General features: G+C 42.5%; 1 protein-coding gene across 3 annotated transcripts in view; it reads left to right on the forward strand.

Moving 5' to 3' along the window:
- PPARGC1A (PPARG coactivator 1 alpha) overlaps positions 1-13826 on the forward strand; it is a 367272-nt gene that overhangs the window by 290698 nt on the left and 62748 nt on the right. For 2 of the 3 annotated variants that reach the window (XM_066548543.1, XM_066548544.1), the window contains exon 2: positions 12897-13076. In XM_066548543.1, the coding sequence (XP_066404640.1) occupies positions 12897-13076 (180 nt within the window). Of the gene's footprint in view, positions 1-7756; positions 7839-12896; positions 13077-13826 lie in introns of those variants that run through there. The other variant, XM_066548545.1, reaches the window with a different exon arrangement.

Consider the following 13826-nt stretch of genomic DNA (forward strand, 5'->3'; position numbering starts at 1 on the left):
TTGGTTCAATAAATTGGTAATAATATTGTGATGAAGTGCTCTTTGGTGTGGGTTTGCTCTTTTATCAGAAGTCTTTTTTTACATAACAACTTGCAACAGAAATTAAAATAATCTTCCATTCTGACAGTTTCCTGTTTTTACTTGGTTCTTTGTTTCTCAGAGAGAAGGGGGAGGCTGCAGTGGGCAGAAGGGAATGGTGGACTCTGATGAAGTCTCTGTTTCAGTGTGAATCCTACACAGTCCTTTCAATGCTTTTGGTTAAATGCATTGCCCTGACTTGCACTTCCACATGTGGAGTTCAAAAGAGCAGAAACAACAAATAGTGTTTAATTGAGCCAGATTGTTGGGGAGTTTTACAATGGTAGAGATCCATTTGTGACAAACATAGAAGTAGCAAACTTGCCTTATTTGTTGATAGACATGAAGTAATGAAAGTACAGTTATAGCTCTTTTGGGGAGGAAGCATGAATCTTCCTGGTACCCCCTCACAAAATAATATATAATCAGTGTCCCAGGGCAAAGATGTTCAGCAAATACTAAATTTCTTGGGAACAAAGATGTCTAACATGGTGATAGCTGATGCAATCTATGTGCTTTATTCCTGTTGTATTCACAGGGGAAAGTTAGGGAAGCCTGAATAGTATGAAAATTAAAAAAAAAAAAAAGGTGGAGGAGTTTCCTCTTTGAACTGTCTTGGTCCCACCATCTGTGATAAGGTCTGATTCAAAGCCTGCCTAAATCCATTTAAAGATTTCCATTCCCTTCCAAAGGATTTAGAGCAGTCACCCCTTCCAGCTACTTTAACCCCCCCTTTTACTTTACTGCATTTTCTCATACAGGTATTGAGGCAAGTGATTTGGATAGAATAAAATTAAATTAAAATAAAATAGTAACTCACCTATACCTTTCTGTGGCTATTTCTCTCATTCCATCTCTGCACTGGCATGTTTGGCCCTGAGTCAGAGGTGAAAGTACTGACAAATTTCTTGTCAAAAGCATCGCTGGAGGAGGGTCAGCCTCTAAAGGTTTACAGCTGCACTTTGTATAGCTAATAAGCCCTGGGCTAAATGCTTATCTTCCTTTATTTCAGTTATCTGAACTGGGGATGGAGGGAGGATGACATCTCCTGCCATTTGTGCAACTTTTTTAGATTAATATTGCAGCTCCAAGAAAAATTATTAATTGGGCTTTTGAGAAGTGAGTGGAACCATGAAACCCATAGGGATTCTTCTAGCAGTAGTCACTAGTTTGCATATTGCAAGTTAACTGCAATTCATGAAGGGTTCTGGCTAAAAATAACTCCAGGGCTCAATTTTGGCTGGCAGGAACTACAAGTTAAGAGGTCAGGCAAAGCTGATCCTTCAGAAGCCTGGTCTGCATGAGACTGTGGGGTGTTGCAACGAGGTGATGCCATCTCTGCTTGGCTTGTCCTTGGCTGACTGAGGAAAATGGGGTGCAGGGGCTGTGGGGACCTGGGAAGGGGACCTTGGCTGAAGCCTGGCAGCTTCAGAGGCCATGCAGTAAGTGCTGGCTGGTGCATGAGTAGAGCTATGCTCTCCACTGATAGGAATTTCCACAAAGGCTCACACTCTTCCACAGGCAGGCATAACCCTATAACAGGTAACTTCATCTGTAAGTGTATTTAAAAAAATCCCACACACTAGGTGTTTTGTGGGATATCTTAATTTTATTTTGTTTGCCCAAAATTGTTGCAGAGCAAATCTGTGGCCTGTACTACTGAAATCCCATCAGACTACTACAGTCCAGAATTATTTCTGCATTAGACTTTGTTTTAATATGAAAAATGCCAAGAGCTAGGCCCAAGAAAAAAGGCTGACTCAGTTCCACTGAGCTCTGTCTGAAGAAAGTCATATTTGAAGATGAGAGATGTGTTGGTAAGGCTGTCTGTCATCTCTAGTTTATTAAAAAGAATTGCTAGGAGGCACTAAAACTGTCCACTGCCTTTCCCTCTGTTCCTTCACTCAAAGGTGCTTCATTCACATCGACTTTACCACAGCGGTTTTGTGTAAAACAAGATTTGATTTTAGAGTATTTAAAGGTTACTGTTCTCTCCAGTGTTGTGCTGCAGCCTTGTGTGCTCCACTGCAGTTGCCTTACCAGCCATTTTAGAGGGGAGATAGCCTATGTTATGAAAATGAGAGATTTTTTTCCTTCCTCTAGCTACTGTGAGTCTCAGTGTGGCAGAGCACACTAACCTCTCTGCACTGCTGTGGCAGCCAGGGCATCACAGCTCCCCTTCAGGCTGGGAGGCCCTGTCTGGGTGCCTAAGTGGCCAGATGGCAAAGCAAACCCCAAATGCAATGTGACAGCTGGGTGGCCACCTCAGTGGAGGCTGGTAGTTTTGCAGGCTGGTAGCTTCCATGAACTTCCTTATTGGTTGAACCAAGGAATCTTTTCTGTACCCTAAGATAACAAATCCTTGGTGGTTGTTTATAGAATCATCCTCTCCAGCTCCCTCTCAGAAAAAGTCAGTAAAAACTAGATTGGCATTCTATGAACAAGTCAGGGAAGAAGAGCTCCAGGGTAATTCTCTTGGTGCTCAGGGGAAAGGGTGCCAGGTGGCTGATAATATGTGTAATGAAAAAGGTCTGGGTGGGGTGTTCCAGAGCTCTGCAGAGTGTTCCAAATACAAGGGGTGTTCCTGAAGCTTCCCCTGTGTGGCTGAAGCTGAGGAAGAAAATTGCCAGTTGTCGGAAGGGCACGAGAATCCCTGCAAGGCAGGAGAGGAAGGGCACAACTTCTGAGTGGGGGCAGATGTTCCAGAGCCCTGAACAGGAATGTCTAAAACCAGTTCTTTGGTCTGATAATATCAGATATGAGCAGGTTTTGGTCACTTCCCAGAGACTTGAATGTATGGAAGGATAAGGGAATAATAAGAACTTTATGACTTCTTTTGTTCCAAGGAAATATCAGCAGTGAGGTGAGTAAAGGAGAGATGATGAAGATCTGCAACGGTCTGCGATTTTGATGTGGTCCTGCCTGCTCTGCCAACCTGCAAGACAGTGCAAAACTGGAATCTGTCTCCTTGGCTTGCCTGGGTGTCTGTGCTCAGACAGCAGCACAGCCTCCCCAGGAAACGGATGTGTTTACATGGCTCCGTTTCTCAAACATATAGAGGTCATAAATTTAAAGGTAGATACTCTTTTACAGATCAGCCCTTCTGAAAAACAGGAACACCCAAGTGAAAGACATTGTTCATATTCCTTTTAGCAAGCCTCACAAGCTGGATTTTCCTGCAAATCATAGCAAATGAGGGTTCTGGAGAATGCTTCAAATGTTGGAGGGAAACAAGTGACAAATATATTTTTTACGTAATCAGCTGGAGCGGGTTAGTTTTTCTTGTTTATAATGAGTAAGTGAAACATGCTTATAAAGAGACTGATGTTCAGGGAGGTATAAGAAGAATTATAAATTTTCTTGTATTGGGTGCCTGTGATCCTCCTGCTTCACTTGAACACTGCTGGAAGGTTTCAGTACAAACTCCCAGTTACAAAGAGCCGCATGTCTGCAAGCCTGGTTAACGCTGATAATCAGGTAATCTGCACTGATAGTAAATAGTCATAGTCAGGTCCAACCACATGAACAAGCAAGTGATTTCCCCTGGCATTCAGTGCTCTTTATTTGAGCCCTCAGTCTGTGGAGGCAGGTGTGGCAGAATTCAGCCTGGTGTCAGTAATGTCAGTAACGCATTGCTGTTCGGAGAAAGTTATTTTGGACTCTCGAATATACAGCTCCTCAGACAGCAGTCCATGACCCAGAGCTGGGCCAGGAATTAACTTGGCCCTTGAGTTTTTCAGAGAGCTTGTACAGAGACCTATCCTGGTTTTCTCTGTTAAAAAACCCCCAGATCGTAACTGCCCTAACAAAACTAGAGAGGGCAGATGGCTTTATTCCAGTGTAGAATTACTGCATCAATGAACCCAGAAGTTCAAGGAGTTTGATTCACTGGCTTATGCTATTGAGGGAGTATTCTGGGTAGGATGAACTGGATAAATAAGGAAAAGAAGATAAGAAAGGAGGGAAAAAAGACCAAATAAATAGGATAGAAGTGGAACAGAGACAATGGACTGGAGAACAAATACAGGACTGCGCAAAAAATAAGAGTAAAGATGCACAGAAGGAAGATTTTTAATAAAAAATTAATAGAGTACACATACTTTATATAGAACACCATTCACACCAACATATCTTTGGAGTGCAATTTGCTCTTTTGTATACAGCATTGGCTGAACTTTTGCTGTAACTCTTGGAGAGTTGAGCAGAAAGGGTTGAGTTGGTGTGAGAACTGATTTGCCAACCTCATCTGTCTGAAACTCCAGGACTATTTTTATGTACAAGTTTGCTTTTCCTTACTCCCCTAGGAAAGTAGTAAACTTATCCAAAAATCAGTGAATACCATAGTCTTGGGGGCAAGGAAAGAAAATATTTCTTCCTCAGTGCCATAATTAAGGGACTAATTTTTGGTCACAAGGTCTCCAAAATCAGTAACTTCTTTGAGAAACCTAAATTACAGGGAATAAAAACCTGACCCATAGCTAAAAAATGTGGGTGAAAGAGGAGGATAAAATGATTGCTGAATCTAGGAAAAAGTCAAGGACAGAGGGCTTGAAGGTTTTGGTCTTTGATTTGTATTTCCTGTTGTTGCAGGCAGCCATACCTTCCAGTCCTGTTAGAAACGTATCAGAATTTGGGAATTAGTGCCCAAATGTTGTTGGAAGGCTTACCAGAACTTTCTTGAATCATGGCCCTTAAAGAAGAAAAGGCAAAATTTGGGGATTGCTGAGACCTGGTAAAGACTAACCTGAAAACAGGGGAAATGCAGTGTGTGAAGAGGTGGTCTGATAAAGGACATTTCACCAGGGCAGTTTGTGTCCAACAGACCTGCAGACTTTGTCAGCTGAAGGAGGGTTTCTTTGTATGTTTGTTATGGAACCAAATATCGTGTGTGTATGCGCTCAGATATTGCCCCACAAAAGATGCTTGTGCAATTCTTTAGTGTTGTCAAAACAGAGGGAAGAGCATTGCTAAAGCTTCTAGGGAATGTTCAGAAGACAAGGTTTCCTTTGAGGAAGCAGCTTAGGTGCTGGCTGGGTTTCACAGGCTTCATTTGCATATGTGGAGGCTGTGTGCTTCCAAACTACACCACCACTGCAGCTGTCTTCCTTGCTTTTCTCCTCCTTGGGGCACTGTGCTCAAAACCCACAGTAAAACATGGGGAAAAAAGATCCTAGCGGGTAAGTTTATACTATGGCTGGGGTTACACACTGCAGTTAAAAATAAATAAAATTCTTCCCAAGCAATGTGGAACCCTTGTTGAAATCTCAGTCTTTTTAAGTTGGAGTTTTGCTTTGTGTCTCTTCCAGGTAACACTGGAACTGCCAGCAAAGTTCAAGCTTTGTGGACAGGGCCATAGAAAAGCTCTGGGGCTCTGTAATTATTACTTTTGGTTGCTCCATCTATAGTGCACTAGAAAAGTTCTTTAATCTCTAAAGCTTGTATGGTGAGAGCACCACTAAGGTCACAGTTTATATTTATCAGTTAACTTGCTAATTTGAAGGGAAAGCATTCAAGTGGAAATGTAGAAAATAGAAACAACATGAGCAGGTCACAATATCCAAAACAGCAATATGAAATGTTCCAGTGTAAATACATTTCTATAAAAGGTGTGAATGAAACCTAAAAAAAAAAAACAAACCCAGATGATGGATTCGGCACAGTCAATGAACACAATTATAAGTAGGTATTGAAGGAGAGGATTCCACCAACCATGGATCCACAGATAATAATTAATAAGAACCAACTGTACTCCAGGCAGGCAGGTGCCCAGTATTATTTCACAGTTGACTGTTCAGGGGGTAGAGGTACTCACCTTTGCCACAGATCTTAATAATTTACTGCAGTTTTATCATTAAATCAGCATATAATTGGGAAGGAAATTAGTTTGGTTTTAAGAGCAAAGCAATACCGTTAATTTAATTATTTGTAAGAAAGGATTTCTTTAGTTATTTGGTATTTTGCTTTGGTGTTTTTTATTTTAATTAAGTAAAGTAAAAACAATGCCATTTTTGTCATCAGTGCTTGGTGAAAATATGACAGTGTGATATGATTTGCAACTTAAGCACAAACTCAGAAAAATGTACATTTTATCAGGACTGGCAATAATGAATTACAAGGAAGCATAAATAAGCTAAGAATATATCTGAGACCTCCTACCATTTCTGAAGGTTCCAGTGTCTGTGGGGAAAGGCTATTTCAAGAATTGTACTTCTTATTTATTTTTTTCCTCTCAGCAAAATTGCCATAGCCTTGTATAATAATTGAATTCATTTAGTCTTTAGAATACTCAAGTTTGCAAATAACAATGAAAATGAATATTTCATGGCATGGAGGATGATAAGCTATAGTTTTGTAACTTTCACTGGTAGCCCAGCACAAGGAAGCCAGCATTTACATTTCACGAGAATTTTTGCACCCAGATAATATAAAGAACTGCAGCTTAAGACAGTAAGCAGGCAGGTGGGGATAGTTAAACAAGACCTTTATTTTTGGGTTTTCTTTCCCTATTTTGGACAACAATTTACAGTTCAGCTTTATACATGGAATTTGTTGTGTACGCAATGCAAAGGAGCATCGTAAACCAGTTGCACCTGCAGCAGCCCCTATTGTCTGGGAAGGGCTCTGACGGGGAGACAGGTGTTAGCAGTGCGTCTGGATTTTCACACGACAAGAGATTTTTAATTAATTTCTTTTCAGTGAATAAACACTGTGTTCAGGTCGGGCGGGTGCAGCAGTGCGCCCCGAGGCAGCTCACAGAGGCGGGCGGGGGTCGCGGCGGCGGTGGGCAGGACGGAGGCAGCTCCTTGTCACAGCCATGGTTTGGTGGGGAATGCACGGAGACAGGGCAGTGATTAAAGAGCAGCTCCAAGTACTGTAATCCATCTGGGAACAGGATCAGGCTTCCCCCTCGGAGCAGGTGAGATAACTGTAGCCACATTTTTTATAGATGCTGAGTCCATGTCAGAGAAATGCTGGGCTGGGGGGTGTGTGGTGGGGGCGGGGTTGCCGAGATATTTACCGTGCAAAAACTAACTTGAGTTGCAATTGTCTATGAGAAACCATAAGCTAACCAAAATACTCGGGGAGGTGCAAAATCCTCGAGTGCAAAAAAATAAAATGTTGGGAGGTGGTGTAACTTTTGCCGAACTCTGGGACAGCCTCTCCCAACAGAGGCGGGGGAGCGGTGCAGGCTCGGGAGAGGTGCTCGGGCTGCTCAGAGCACGCAGGCTGTGGCTCGGCTGGGAGTCCCTTCACTTTTTCCTTCTTATAAGCGCAGCTCTGCCTATTGTGTGCTGGGCTTTGGGGCGAAGACAAAGGAAGCAAGCTAAGAAATTAAAAGAGATGGGGAGGGATAGGAGCTGTGCTACGGCAGGAGCAGCGTTCCGGGGGTGTGGCGTGGAGATCTGCTTTGAATCGCAGCGTGTTGCCGCGGCCGCCGAGGTCTGAGCGGGTTTTGCGAAGATTTACTTCACTTCAGGCTGGGTCTGCCCCTGGCTGACGTCACGGGCTGGAGCAGCGGCTCCAGAAGGCTGGATGAGTGACAGCCCAGCCTACTTTTTAATAGCTTTGTCATGTGACGGGGAACAGTAGTAAGACAGGTGCCTTCGCTTCACTCTCAGAGAGGGTCTCGTTGCCTGCATGAGTGTCTGCTGCCTGCCTGCCTGCCTCTGGACTGTAGTTTGCCAGCTTTCCTGCCGTCGCTCCGCAGCTGGATGGCGTGGGACATGTGCAACCAGGACTCTGTATGGAGCGATCTCGAGGTGAGCAGAGCGCGGCGTGGGCGGCCGTGGGTGCCGGCAGCCGGCGGGGCCGTGGGCTCGGCGGGGCACCGGCAGGACGGCCGAGGCAGCGCACTTTGCAAACAAGTCCCTATCTTATCTTAACTCCGCTAAGTTTGCTATTTTAAGGTTACTCTGCGATGCCTTGAGCAAATCAAAGCTGAGCTCCTGTCATCAGTATAGTATCTCCTGCAGTTGGAAACTATTTTCATGTGCCTCTGGCTCGCTTTCCTGTCATATGCAATATTTATGCTCTAAGATATTGATATGAATCGGTGTCTGGAGTGGCGTTTCCATTGGCGTTCAGTGGCCTGGTTGGAAAAATGCCATGTTTATTTAGAATAAGATGAATATTTCTTAAAGAAAAAGAAAAGTTTTAATTAACTCATGGATTCATATTTTAATTCCTTGTTTCACTGTGCTCTGTCAAAGGTTTTTTCCTTGTTTATCAGCTGCAGAATGCAAACGCACACAGGAGTGAATACCCTGTTGTTTGGCTTTAGATGCTTTTAAAAGAGATTTCTGGAAGGAGACGTTTCCTTGCTACTTGTGGTGTTGGAATACTGACGCTGTAGCTAATGCCCCGTAGAGCAGGGTTTGCAGTCAATCTGAGTAGTCCAAGAAATGGTTAAATCCCACTGTACAGCAGAGACAACAGGATGAACCATGAGAATAGAGTTTATGCAGGACTGTGAACTGCTGCTGCTGCCGCCGCTGCTGCTGCTTGTGTAAAAATAGACGGCAATACATCAAATCCACAGCTTCTGCTGGCTACAATTCATAAAGGAAAAAATAAAAAAGGCAAGCAGCCCCATGGTAATCTCTGGAGTATAATGTGAGGTTTGAGGATTTCTGCATATTTGCATTCAGCAAAATGGACCATTACCTGAAAGTTTGGGCAACTTGCGAAGCGAGGCAAACTTTCTTTGGACCCCATGAAGAGGAATCCCAAATACAGACCTGCTCAAAGGAACTAATCCTCTGGATTCAGGCTTGGAATAAGTGCTTAAAATGCTTCCCTTGGGCAATGGGGGAGGGAAAAACAGGTTACAGGCAATGCTTTTTAAATAAGATGTTCATGCTGTAGAGAGCTGAGCTACCCGTCTAAAGTGAACCGTTTCCATGTTCTCCAGTAAATTTTTCCTATCTGGCAGAGCATGTGTGTGGATTCTCAAGTCATTTTGTCATGTTTTAAATATTTGCAGCTTGCCATTGTATCCACAGATTTGTGTTTGCATATTGTAATTGGTCTTATCTTGTTTTGATTTCTTGGTAAAGTGGAATAGATATGGATAATTCATATGTCCTGTAGCTATTATGAGTCAAGGCAGTAAGTGGATGACTTTCTGGCTCCAAAGTCCTAATTGTTTCTGAGTAGCTGGAGTATCCTGTGGGTTGTTGTCTTGCTTGTAGCATGGGGTCTCAGCTGCCATAGCTTCATTTTTCCATCGTGTATTATTCTTAATGCTGCTAGGAACTGATTGAGGAACCAGCTTATAAGGAAATACTGAAGATTTATTTTAATCGCTAGTTCCTGCAGTAATTTCAAGCTAGTAACAGAATAGATAATTTATGTCAATGACTTTTTCATAGTGCGGAGAGAAAAAAAAAAGAACCAAAAAAGAGTTTGATCTTAATGTTAATTGTGTGGTGGATAGATTAACTGTGGGTAGGATTTTGCCAGTGTGCTCCTGCATTGCACTTCCTGTAGCAACACTAGCGTCTGCGTGCTGCTTTGGCTCAGGGGATCACCTATACTGAGCTAAAATAATGCAGGCAGCAAGCACTGGAGGCAGCTTTCATTCTTTGAATCATTAATATTTGCTGTCAATGTTAAATGTATTATATTCTCGCTCACATAATGACAGGACGGCGTGTTGTTTAATAAAGGCCTGCATCACTGTAGCTGATCAGCGTCCCCAGTGCTTCACAGCTTAATGAAGGTGATGTACAGTAAGGTTGTGAAGATTGATAGAGAGAACCCACATGACACACATTTTGTCAAGTCTCTCTTTCCTGAGTTCATCCCCTTGACACTTGGAAAAACTTGTTAAAAATAAAACAAAGATTATATTTTCATTAATATAATTAATATGGCATAAGTCCAGTCTTCTTCTTTTTTTTTTTTTTAATTTACCTTCAAAGGCACAAAAACAGCCAAAAGGTTAATGGAGAATTATACTTAATTATAATGATTCATTACCATCAGTGCAGTTAAGCTAATTTACTGTTTGCGTCTGAACTAAGAGAAAAAAGGTCTGTTGGAGTGAAATAACACACAGTAATTAGCCTTTTGTGTTTAGTGACTGCTTTATCCTCCTAAATGTTACTGTAAAATTAGGGCTATAGTTATGGAATAACTATCATATCAAATAACAGTGGGAAGACAGTAAAATGTGTGCTAGCAATGCAGGTGCACCTGTTACAGATGTATAGGCAAACAGCAAATATCAGCGTGTCAGATGAGGACAGTTTTAGGACTTGGGAGTGTTAAATCTGGCATCATCCAAAGGCCAAATATAAATTAATAACAGGAGCACTTGCTGCTAATGTGTCTCAGATTAATGTGCTCTGTGTGCTCAGAAGCATAATGTCATATTCAGAAACATTGATTTTATTATCATGTCAACATTGGCAAGGCATATATACTTCATTTCAGCAGTTACATTTTTAGGTGACATTGCAGTCTCTATAGGTAAATGGAGGCTGCGATAAGCAGGATTTCTTTTAATACCATTGTTTATGTTGCTTCAAAAGCCCACTGTAGGAACTTAAAAATGCAGATTAGCAAAAGTAAACATGTTTAAGTAGGTGGTTCACAGGGTGAAGCTATTTTTATAAATGAAAGCAGTAACAGATCAGCAGGATACTTTAGAAGTCTATGGCATCAGTTATAAGCTACTGACCTCCAGAACACAAACCTGAGAATGATGCTGAGAATCTACCTTTTCAGTCAAAAACTAGATTATCCTTTAATGAGATCAGAGATTTCGGCCAAGCATCAAAAAAGGTCATCTCCGTATTATAAGATTGCTGCCAGAAGGTTGTGTCTCGCACTAAAGAAGAGGAAACTCTCTAGTTTTGGTTGTTTTTTTTTTTTGTCTTACACTCAAAATAATGGTAAAAAATTCATATTTAAAAGAAAAAAGTTACCATTACTTATGTGGGATTTTGACTTCTTATAGTTCTACGGCCCCTTAAATAATAGGAAGAAAAACAACTGCTGTTTCAGAGCCTCGTTTTGCAGCCTCTCAGCTTCCTTGCCCCTTGGCCTACTCTATGATTATCTTGTAGTGTCCTGGTAGACGTAGAAGTTGTCTGATAAATTATAGCTCGCACCAGCTGCACCGAGTCTTTGTGCCAATAGACAAAATCTTTGCTCACGGCTGTGCTGCTGCATCCAGCCCGTGCACTGCAGACACACGGAGATTCCAGGGACAAAACCATCAATGAAGTGCACCTTCAGCAGCTCTTGCTTGCATTGTTGTTCAAGGCGGTCCTTGCGAGAGTGACATAACCAGCATTGAGCGACTCACATCCATGGGCACTGTTAGTGCCCTGCAGACCTCTGCCTTCGGAAATCGGCGCTTTCTCCATTGACTTCGGTCCAAACAGAAGTTGGGAAATCATTCAAACCACCAGTCACTGACAGGAGCTGCGGAGCTGACAGGATCCTGCTGTTCGCCATCCTTAACGCAGTGCTAGAAATACGGTAGATGCCCTTAGACTCAGTTGACTTTAGATGGCTTTTAACCATTCAGGTGCCTTTGCAGCTCCACGTGTGCCTTGCAGTGTGCCCGTATCGACGTAGATGTTCGGGGATGAGTTACAAGGATCCACGGAGCAGTGCAGTAGGAATTGCTTAATTGAGCAGCATTGACATATGGGACTCAGCTATTTGCCAAACTGTTACTACATGTTTTCTATAATTAGGAAATGGTTTTGGTGGATACTCTTAACATTTCAATTGCTGTGTTGAAGTGGATGTATGTTATTAATTTTTTCTTCCTTAGTAGGTCAGTCAATACCCTATCTTAGCTTCATACTGGCATATAAAAGGATGCTTACTCTAGGTTTGTTTTTATTTATCCTCACTCTCTTCCTAAGTTGTGCAGACAAAAACATTTTGCACTGCTGAAGAGGATTCCTGCAGACTAGACTTTGTTTACGGCCTCAACCACAATGTTTCACAGACCCTCTTTTAGGATTACTGAATCAGAGGCTGCTAGAAGAGGAAAATCCATTTGGTTCTCTGAGTACAGCTTCTTTCTGGGGATATTTAGGAATCCAGCCAGGATAATTGATGTGTTCACACCAAGCAGGTGAAAGGCCGCATGAACTAACTATGCCCATCACTGAGAGGAGAATATAGGGATATTTCAAGCCATACTTTGGTTGCCAGGACCTAATGCAAAACTGGGTGGCTGTGGTTTGTGCATCAGGAAAAGAGCACAGCAGCATCACTAACCCATACTTTTTTATGCCCATATGGTAGCCACTGTCATGAGTGGCTGTAAGGATTACAGTAAGGTTCTGTAGAAGTGAAAGTGTGACTGTCTCCAGCTTGAGCTAGCCTCCAGGGCTGAAGGTTGTAACAGCCTGTGCCTCTTTTAACCTGAATGTATCAGGAAATGCGTGACAGACCTTGCCCAGAGGTATTCATCTGTAACTTCTACCTGCACTGGTTCACTCTGAAAGGAGAACAAGGCCATGCTTTGGCCTCTGCTATTGGATTTAAAGCTTTGAATATGATAATTATCAAATGGGAGGGTATAGGGAGAAGGAAGGTCATCTTTCCTGGACAGAGATGCGATAGAGAAGGCAGCTTATGCCCTGCTTATGCCCTTTTTTCTGCCCCTTTACATACCTATGTTAGAGCTAACAGTGACCGAATACTATGTGTTTCTTTTTTCAGAAAACAAAGTCAATCCTAGTGACCCTGTGCCATAGCTTAATTGAGGCTTAATTCTTATCACATGATATTAGTTAATAGATTCCCGGTAATTAATGAAACTATTTCTGTGTTGCTGTATCCTGCAGTGTGCTGCTCTGGTTGGTGAAGACCAGCCTCTTTGCCCAGATCTCCCAGAACTTGACCTCTCTGAACTAGATGTGAATGACCTGGATGCAGACAGCTTTCTGGGGGGACTCAAGTGGTACAGCGACCAGTCAGAGATCATCTCCAACCAGTACAGCAATGAACCCGCCAATATATTCGAGGTAAGGCAAGATGATGCAAGTGCATGTTGCAAAGTCCTTGCTTGCTTTTTTTTCTGGTTTGGTTTTTTTTTTCTTTTTTTTTTTTTATTAGCCTGGTGGACAACAGTTTATTATTTTTCCACCATTAAGAGACAAGAAAACTGCTGGTGTATTACAGATTCTGACTGGTTCCATTAATCATCATGATCAAAACCAGACCTGCGATCTGAAGGGTGTGTGGGGGAAAGCCTTAAAAGGATTTAAATGAAACTTGTGATCTTTGAGAGGAAACAGCTAAAGAGTACCTAGGGCACACTGCCCTGTGGTGTCATGATGAGGAGTTGCACTGTTGTCAGCTACAGAGCAAAACAGGAGTTGAAGCTTGTTTGTTGTCTTCCACTTGAATTCCTCGGCAAGAAGCAGAGTGCTGCACAGCAGCTAGCTGATGAGTAGCTGGAACATTTCTAGTAAAGATTTTTACCACTCAGAGCCTTACTGTGCAAGTTACTTGCACACAAATTGAGAGATCTGCAGTTTGTTTATGTTCAGGGGAGAGGAAGGGTGAGTGTGGCAGAGAAGGCAGTGAGGGCTGTCAGTAGCTCAGGGACCAGCTCAGGGTTCTGATGTTTCATAGATCTCCTGGTGAAGAGCAATCTAAAAGTAAAAGTCAGAGGGTGATAGGAGAGATTTAATTGTTTTCTTTTCCAATTGTGCATTGGGGGTTAGGGTGTGCGAGAGGAGGGTTACTGTCTCTTTGTCTCGGGTCTTCTT

Source organism: Molothrus aeneus, chromosome 4 (assembly GCF_037042795.1).
Source record: "Molothrus aeneus isolate 106 chromosome 4, BPBGC_Maene_1.0, whole genome shotgun sequence".
NCBI classification, from domain to species: Eukaryota; Metazoa; Chordata; class Aves; order Passeriformes; family Icteridae; genus Molothrus; species Molothrus aeneus.